This window comes from Pleuronectes platessa, chromosome 19 (assembly GCF_947347685.1).
Source record: "Pleuronectes platessa chromosome 19, fPlePla1.1, whole genome shotgun sequence".
Lineage (NCBI taxonomy): Eukaryota > Metazoa > Chordata > Actinopteri > Pleuronectiformes > Pleuronectidae > Pleuronectes > Pleuronectes platessa.
The window spans coordinates 10,898,027-10,907,698 of NC_070644.1; the positions used below are offsets into that span (position 1 = coordinate 10,898,027).

Here is a 9,672-nt window from a genome sequence, read left to right on the forward strand (position 1 = left end):
TCTCTCACACACCCACAGAGTGAAGTAGCCTGTTGAGCAAGAATCCAAAAACACACACTGTTTCTCTCTGACCTCCAAAGTAAACATATACACAAACATACACAAGCATCTCAATGGATTAGTAGCAAAAATGCTACAGGATCACACTGCCTGTGATTAAATGTTTACTCCCAGTATTTAATTATGTGAAGAAGATGGTAAGTCTTACTCTGGAAGTCAATATAATTTTGATTAAAATGTCCCTCCTTATTGTTTTCACTTCTGGCCATAATTACTTTAATTACTCTGACTATTATTACACTACCTCTTTGTTAGCTATGAATGCTACAGTCTCCTGCTGCTGTATTCATCCATAAAACACACCTCCTTCTCCCTTTTGCACATGCACGGCACACATCAAATATACATTTTCTATGTAAATGTGAGTATTTAACCTCTGCATATACATGTAGGTATATACCTAAATGGCATTTGCCTTTCGAAACCCGTCACTGCCTCTTCCATACTTCACATCTAATGGTTAGAAGAAAGTTCTTCCACGGAGGTTCCCAGGCAAACTTTCCATTCAGGACTCATGGTTCACATTGTTAAAGCACAACCAGCGACAGTAGCCCTGAGGCTCTCACTCCATCAGCTCCACACACCTGCCCATTAGAGTGAGCTCCATGTAGCCGGGGGGAGAATTTCCAGCTGAAGGTCAGTGGAGATGTGGAACAGGCAGGATGTCCCCTGCAGGGATGCTCTTGTTGTGCTGGCTCCATGTTTTCCCCTCATAGCCTGTGGGTGATGTGCCAACTGCTGTTTGCACAAACTGGTTAAACATGTGTTTTACTCCCTCATTGAGGCTCCAGGTTACAGACTTTTCCTGACAATCAGCTGAAACTTGAGGCCGTTTGCAGGTCCTATTAAGTAGCCTGACAGTAACCGTCAGTGACTTGGCTGAATTGCTTTGTAATAAGCTTCAAAAATGAAAGGGACACTAATGTTGTCCATCGTGGCCGTGGACCCAAAATGAGCAGACAATGTACAGTTACAGCTGCAGGTTTCTTCAGGCTGCTGTATTTCGGTATGGTTCTAATGAGGAACACATTGATTTATTCATGTGCTCGATGTGCCAGGGGCACCACACATCGTTATCTCACTAAACCAGAGATTGTGCGGAGAGGTTTAAAAGGGTTGCTGATGTCCATCCTGGAGTCTGTAGGTACTGGGACTACAAGTGGGAAACTCATGAACTTGGCTTGTTCAGCTTCCATCAAAGTCCTTCACACTCCACCAGCCTTTAAGCCCTGGTCAATACTGACTCCTGTGGTGCTCGAATGGGCCCAGCCTCATTAGTGTTTCCCTTTTTGCCTGCTGCCCATATTCTGAAACAATAAGGTCCATGAATCTTTCATAAAAAACAGAAGGCAGCCGTCTCCTCTGCGGCTACTGTAAAACTCAAATCAACCCTTGATATGAAGTTATGGAGAGAGATAAAAGCTAAAAGAATTTTAAATCACAGCTACTCAGGGCTACAGTGAGGAAAATAAAGTAAAGAGCGATTATGTTTAAGCTGATTCAATTTAAATCATGATTGGGTATTTTTGAGTCAGTGGATCACTCAAAATACTTCCAGTCACAGTCGACATCTAGTGGTTACAAATTGCAACTACATGCGAATTTCATGTTGACAGCACACTCATGGACCCAAAGTAACGGACCAGTGCCACAATCCAAGTGGGTTGGATTGTAAATTATATAACATGATAATTTAGATTTGTTTTGTACAGATTCGGTTTCGACACAGCCCTCTGCTGCATGTCCTCCCTACAACCTCTCCCCTATTCACACTATATAAAGGTTTATGTTCATGTTTAAGAAATCGGCACTGGTTTTGTTTTTTGGAATTTCTGTGCTACATTGTGTATTAACTCACACGCAGAAATGTCAGGAGGTGCCAAACTTTATTTTTTTAGATCAAAACAAAGCACAGCCTTAAAAACACTGTAATGACATCCACTCAAGTGTGTGAAAAAAAAAAAACACAGATGCAATCAAGCACTTTTGGCTTAACATCATGCTCAGAATGACAGTTAGTCGAACACGTTTGTCTGGTCGTGAAAAACAAATTATCCTTTTAATGATCTAACATCACTATCAAAGAAATGGAGTTTATCGTGCCAAAGCCCACGCAGACGCAGGGTTAACAGAAACGTGTGTGCGATGTCGAGTAATGTCGTTCGATCATTGGTTTGATTATTCGGTCAGAAGAGTGTCTTCAGATGACTGGTTAGTATGCAGCCTGTGATGCAGTGGAGCACCATGGTCCTCAGGCAGGACGCAGGTGAGATCAGCCCGGGTAGAGGAGGAGGAAGAGGAAGAGATGATTCAGGAGGTAGGGTGGGGGAAGGGGGGGGGGGTGGGAGTTCAGATAAAGGGAAACACGGGACTGGGGGTGTGGGGGGGGCTGATTTCGAGGCTTTGTGTTCATTTCTTCTTGGGCTTTGCCTCCAGGGGGAGTCCCATGTCCCTCCCACGCAGTTTCAGGCCTGTTCGAGCAGATTACGAGTTAAATGACTGACAACTGATAAATTAATAAACATGATCGTTCTGATATGGGGGAAAAAAAATGTTTTCTTACCAATTGCTCTCTCTATCTTGCACATGACCTGGTTGTTGGGAATTGCTCTCCCACATTCATAGTCTCCAATGACTTGAGGCTTCTCATTAATTCTCTGAGGAAAAGATTAACAATAACGATGATAATAAATAATAAATATAACCACAACACTGCTACTCAAGCATGCACAGGACTTTCCCGAGGGCCTACACACCTACGTTAGGAAACTATTTGGAGAGTGAACACATAAGAATCTGCCTATTTCAATATATTTGGTATATTAATGCCTTAATATGCTACTAATACCATTTTCCTGTTCCATTTGAACAATTTAGGCGAATGAGCTACCACGTAGAATCCACTCATTGCACAGTGGTTCATTTTGTTAATCAAGAGATGAAATGCAGACTCAAAATCCAGTATTGGTCACTCTTATAAAAAAGCAACAATGGGAAGGTTAGCAAACAAACTTGCTTCATTTGGTCAAAAATACAAGTTAATGTTATATGAGTAAAGAGGAGTGTATTGCTGAGTCACTGTATCACTATATAATCAAAAGGAAGTTGTGTTGTTCTCTCATTAAAACGACAACATCATCGTTAGTGATTTCAGAGTGCGGCTTGGGCTACAACTTCCTGACAGAACCCAACCAAGCCTCAGAGCCATTCAGTTGTTTGTGTCTGAAACCGACCCAAACCCAATTAGTCATGTGCCTTACCCAACCCGAAACTAAATATCATTTCACTTTTTTTGCCTGAACCCAGGTTTTGTAACCACACGCAAAATATAATTTTAAAAACTAGATTATCCAGAGCACTTGGCCAATATGTTCCATGATTCTGTGTCGCTGACTTGAGTCTGTTTGCCTAAATAAAGGAGGTTTTATAAAATGTTACACAAAAGGCTTATTTTCCAGCCGTACCTTACATCTTGTGCATGTCTGTGTATGCGAAGTCTGGATACTCACAGTGGCCAGGTCTTTCTGGGTCAGGCCTCTCTCCTGTCTGCCTTGCTGGATGTACTTGCCCACCTCCAGTGGGACCCTCTCATGGTGCAGCTCGTCTGTTTCCCGGTCCAGTTTGGCCGTGTTCTTCGTCACCAGATGCTGTTTGTTCTGTCCTGCAGACCCTGTGAGACAAGCAGTGGATTGAGGCGATGTTGGGGAATCATAGACCTAATGTAAAAAAGCAGCACTCATAACACAACAGGCACTAAGTAAATTTGACTGTCCCGTGTTTGGACTGCAGCATTACAATTTGGAATAAGAGAGGGACATCCCAGAATGGATGAAAGCTCAGCAAATGATCTGTTGTCTTGATCAAATTGGTGCAGAAAGCAGAAATTTACATTTCTTGGTTGTCTCAAGGTCCTCCCCACGTCTCTGAGCAGCCGTGATAGCCTAGAGGAAACATGGACATGTGCACAACTTCAGTTTCAAACCACTGACACCATTTGAGAACTTTGACAGTAATATGCCTGCAACGTAACCAAGCTCATGCCAGTTAAAAAAAACTCTAGGAGTTTAAGGGGTTAACAGCGTTTCAGCCGAGGCGGCCTCTTCTTCAGACGTAATAAAAGCGATTTAAAGCTCAAAGTCCACTATCGGAAGTGGCGATGCAAGCGGACGTAGCCACACGAAGACGCACCCTGCGTGTGCCCTTTAGCGAGAGTGTGTGCGGGTTGCCAGTGTGACTGTACGTGCGTTGACATGCCCCCTTTTTTTTTTTTTACATTTGAAGAATCAATCCCCGGTTACTTCATTTGGATGTGATTCGGCTGCAACGCTGTTTACCCCTGAAACTCCAGAAGTGTTTTGTGAACTCAAACCCTTCACCCACCCCTCCATCGGCAGAGTGATGAGCAGATGAGGGAGTTTTTATTTTGGAGTGAACTATTCATTTAAAAAGAATACTTCAAATGGGAACATGCAAATTAATTACGTTTGCTCGAATTTAATTAACGAGTTATATGCAAACAAATGACTTTGACTTGAAATTAATTTCTTAGCTACCATTGTACATTTTTTAAGTAAGGTTGTTTTTTTCAGTGCAGCTTTGAGTACATTTGTAGCAATAACCCTGCTGACCATGGATGACACAACAGATAACACGGCCGATCCTTACTGAGCACTATACATGTGTACTATGGTTTGTTATGATTAGCATCCGGTTTGCTAACAGGCTTCACAAAGACATTAACACGAGGGCTGCACATGTTGTCATGTGAGGGCTGCACATGACAACAAGCCAAATACAACGGTAATGAAACTGCGATGAGGACTGGCTAAAGCTAAGCGATGTTACGTGTCGCGTTAGCTGGGTAATGCTAGTTAGCAGCTGTTTTCGTCACCGTCGGATATTTCACAAGCTAACAGTAGCTAACCTAAGCTAAATATAGCTTTTCTAACAGGGTTTGGACTGGGGGGGGGATCTGCAAAGCTAGGCTAACGACTACTAGCATGTGCTGTGAGTGGGCAACTCCACCACAGGAAGTGTAGGGTTTGGTTTGTTGAATTGAGCAACACAACGTTCAAATACGACACAAGCATAGCTCAAGCTAAACTACGTAGCCGTTAAACGTTTGCTGGCTAACGCTAGTTAATGGCTATATGGGTCACGTCTGACTATTTGACAAGCTAACCTTAGCTTGACGGAGCTAAATTGAACTGGTTTGGGTGAGGTCTTGTTGACTGGGGAGCCTTTAACGTTAAGCTAGCCCTTAGCACGAGTGAAGCGTGGTTACGTGTTTTTAGCAATTTAAGTTAGGTTAAACAACGAATAGTGAGCGGCGTTCACAACATTTCAATCCAGAGCCATTTGCAGAAACGGTAATTTTCGCTAATACATTATAAACAGTGATCTGAAAGCATCTGAGCCCATTCAACAGGATCCACAGTGGACGTCTCTGACCTGCTTGGACTTGGCCTGGGCAGCGGTCGGCCCCTTCTTCCTCAGCACAGTCACCGTGTCCCAGTCGCTCTCTGCCATGTTTGCGGCGTTTCAACGCAAATACAGAAACAAGTTCAACTCGTTTCTGGCTCAAAATGAAGGGGTTTTCTTCGCGGCGCTGCTTCTTTAGTGGATTCACGCTCCGTCTACAATGATCGCCCACGCGTTCTGCTAAAGCTTTATCGAAAATGCTGGTGAACAGTGACGTAAGGGCGCTGATGTCTGCAGCGCCTCCTGCTGGAGGAACACACTGACTCACTTCTTCTCCTGGGTCCCCTGCAGCCCGGAGGCCTCTGCTCACTGACCCACATTCATATGTTCTTAACATCATCATAATAATAATAATAATAATACATATATATACATCCAATAAACTAACATATTATACATCTTTTTACAGGCATTGTTAGTCCAATGCACAACTTTGTATAGCTTCATTTACTTATCTTAAAATCTGTATTTGTATTTGTCTTCAATGCTCTGCCTCGGTTACTTGTGTTTTTCAATCACCTGATACTTCAAGTATTTGTATTGTCAATATCTCCATTAGCACATGGTTCTTTAAAGAGACCGATTTGTAGTAGTTCTGTTAGCTGGACTTCCATCTCACTGCACTGAACCTATTCTTGACTCATTTGGACAATTTATTCTTTCTTTGCTATTCTGCTTGAGTGTTTTGTGTGTTACTGGATGCCTAAATTCCCCTCAGGATCAATAAAGTATCTATATAACATAACAATAACTATAATAATAACAATGAAAAACAATAATAATAACAAAAATAATAAAGAGGACGTGGGCTATTAGTTTAGACACAAAAACACGTTCCAGTATTTTTGACGGATTGGAGCATGGCCTGGAGATTCCAGGAGTTCTTTGGATTTAAATCAACAAATTCTTTGAACACTTTTACACTTAATAAACAACTAAAAAAAGTTTAGTTTATACAAACAATACTAATAGCTACCTGTTTATATTAAAAAAAACATCACAACATTAAACAGAAATACAGGAAATAGAAGAATATGTATAGTATTCCATTAGATTTAGAATAATGCATGATAATGAGTGTAAATGTCCCAATAAAAAATGAAATGTGAAAAGACTTTTTGTTTCCAGTCATTATTTTGGTGGAGGTCAACCAGGTCACCAGTTGCAAGACATCTCAGAGGCAGCGTCGCTGTTTCGTCGCGTGCGGATCGGGGACCAGCCGAACTCGGACTGGGCGTCCTCGGCCTGGTGGAAGCGTCCCCAGCGATAGCCATGTTTGGAGCCCTGTTTCACCGCCCACGCACGGGGCTTGGGATTCATCTGGAAACAGATGAAACAGAGATTAGCGAAGATGCCAATACAATGTACATTGTCTGACGTGTTTCCATGTCCCAGATTTCATTAACCAGGTAGATGAGAACAGTTAGGACATACTGATCACAGACTGCATACAAAGACCTCGATCACCCCCTGGTGGCTGGCTGCAGTACTGGTATAAAAAGCCCTGCCTCCTCCATGTTAGTGGATGGGACACGAACCATACAAAAAAGTCAAACTTCATGTTATATACAATTTTCTTTAAAGATGATCTCTGCCATTTTAGGTTGATCTCATCCCACTGATGTATATTCAAGTGCATCTTTTAAGATTGCTTTTTGATGGAATAGAAAAAGGATGAAACGTCATGATTGACACTTTTAGATTATTGGCAGGACCTCGCTACTACGGCTCCAAATTACGACTGAGCATAATCTGGCTCCAAATGACATCACTAGCTTAATTTAAATAATGAAAATTCTGGGCTCTCTTCATTAATATAGAAATAGATAGATAGATAGATAGATAGATATTTGTTTTATGGAATATCACATCTGTCTGTTGACCTTCCTACTGATTGTGGACAATTATTACCTCATACTGTGTCATTACTTCAAAGTATGCACTAGACCAGCAAAGCTCTCTGTGTGTTGAATGCACTGCAGGATGTAAAAGCATAATAGCACCCATTCCTCACCTGGACAAACACTGCTGTGTTCATGTGAAGAGTCTCCACTCGCTCCGACAAGTGATTCAACCATTCCAGATGCTCAGCGACAGACTGGCTTAGGTCTCTGTGGCTCTGTATCAGAGGAAATTTGAGAAGTCAACGGACATTGAATAATCAGTCGGGATGATAGATGACAGGCGGACTGACGCACCTCAGACATGTTGTCCTTCAGCTCGACGGCAGCCAGGCGCACATGCTCCAGTTTGTCGATCTGCTCTTTGAGCCGGTCGTCGAGCTCCTGCATCATCATCAGGCCTTCGTCTGACCTCACGCTGACTTTGGTGGCCATCCTGAGTCACACAGCCACACCTCTCTCTTTGATAAACAGACAGCAGAAACATACAGGCTCAGACGATGAGAAGGTAGTAGCATCAACAAAGAGCTGGACAGAAATGTTCACATCATGAAATAGTTTGATAAATGTCACATAATTATTTTATTTAAATTTAAAGACTGATTTCTGATCCTGAGTGAAGTTTGTGGTTTGACCTCTTGTTTATGATAAACACTTTTATGGGGTTGCAACTCCTCACCATGCGTAAACAAGGCATTAGGTTCCGCAGCCTGAGAACCAACATGGAGAGGATGAGGAAGAGTTTCTTCCCTCAGGCCATCTGTTTGCTCGACTCTGAGCGTTAAACCGAACTCCGATAAATGACATACCTGCACAGGTCCTGCACTGCAGCAGAAGCCCACTCACCCTACATGTATATACCTACATTTTACCTTTGTAATATTGAGCATTTTGCAAAACGATTGTGTGCTATTTTTATATTTTAAATCTGGATGCAGGCACAATAACACATTTCATTGCACACTGTACCATGCATGTAGAACTGCGTACAAGTCAATTAAAGCTTATCTTATCTTATATATTGAAAACTTGTTGTAATGCTATTGACAAAAATGATATTGCTTTAATTATGCAATAGTTATATTGCCCAGCCCTACACCAACATGTGTTTTAGTGCGTGTGTGTGTAGATAAAGGCAGAAGAAAAGTGCACACCCACAATAGTGAAGCTTTACCAGAGGAATGCTCGGTTTTTGCTGAATAAATCTCTTAATCGACTAATCCACTATTCAATACTTTTTTTATCGACCAACAAGGCGTGATATTGAAAACGTAAACAAACACACATAAACAAGCTGGATGCAGGTAAGATGGTTGACCAGTTTCCTCAGGTGGAGCAACGTGGCCTCCTCAATTCATATCTAAACCATCGGGAATTTTCTTTTTCGAAATTTTAAATACAAAGATTTTTACATGCAGCGATTCAAGACAACAAGACGCGCTCTTTGATGACTAACCTAAACCAAAGTACATCGTTGCCGTGAGACATATTTCCGTCCGTCCAGTTTTCTGCACAACTGAATTTATTCCCAAGTAAAGAAAATCAAAGATTAAAACCGACGTCGAGATGTTTGGACGTCAAACTTTAAACTTAGACGCGCGTGCAACACGGTCAAAGAACATCCCACGAGACAAAACGACACAGTTTCAGCTAAAGTAGAGACACAACACAGAAAATCAGTTTACCGTTGATCTACAGTAGAAAAATGTCGAGTTGAAGAACACGACTTCCTCCCTCCACAGTCACGAAGCAGAACGTTTCTTCGTCGGGACAAGACTCGTCTTTGTCCGGAACATCTCTGGAATCTGACACTTTTGACGTCACCCACCCTGCTGCGTAACCATCACGGTATTACGGTAATTTACTCATTTATTTTAGTTTGGAGAATTTACTCGTCAGTTTAAGTGTAAAACAATGTCAGGTAGCATGTAGGCGTATTTAACAGTGCATGTAGAAGTGTTAAATCATACTAAATGGAGTAGTTTCCTGGTTTCCATCCTTTTAGAATTGAGACCACTTCAGTTGATATGTATGTGCAACAATAAGTCGATTAAGTGATTAGTCAATTAACCTTAAAATAATCAGTCACCATCTTTATAATTTGTTGCATTTCTTTGTCGTATAACATAATAAAATGTATATTTGGTAGTCTGGGGCTGTTTTTGTAGGACGCCACCTTTGGTAAGTGAAGGTCTTTGTCATTAAAATGTTTTGATGTTTCATTGACTAA

The 9,672-nt window shown here is 41.7% G+C and overlaps 1 protein-coding gene across 1 annotated transcript; it reads right to left on the bottom strand.

The window, feature by feature from the left end:
* Positions 1-1,929: 1,929 nt before the first annotated feature.
* On the bottom strand, positions 1,930-5,777 carry edf1 (endothelial differentiation-related factor 1). Its single transcript, XM_053411621.1, has 5 exons — positions 5,512-5,777; positions 3,950-4,001; positions 3,570-3,730; positions 2,624-2,717; positions 1,930-2,531 (listed from the first exon to the last, which is right to left on the bottom strand). The coding sequence occupies exons 1-5, from the start codon at positions 5,587-5,589 to the stop codon at positions 2,470-2,472; spliced, it is 447 nt and encodes a 148-aa protein (XP_053267596.1). The 5' UTR covers positions 5,590-5,777; the 3' UTR covers positions 1,930-2,469.
* Positions 5,778-9,672: the final 3,895 nt, after the last annotated feature.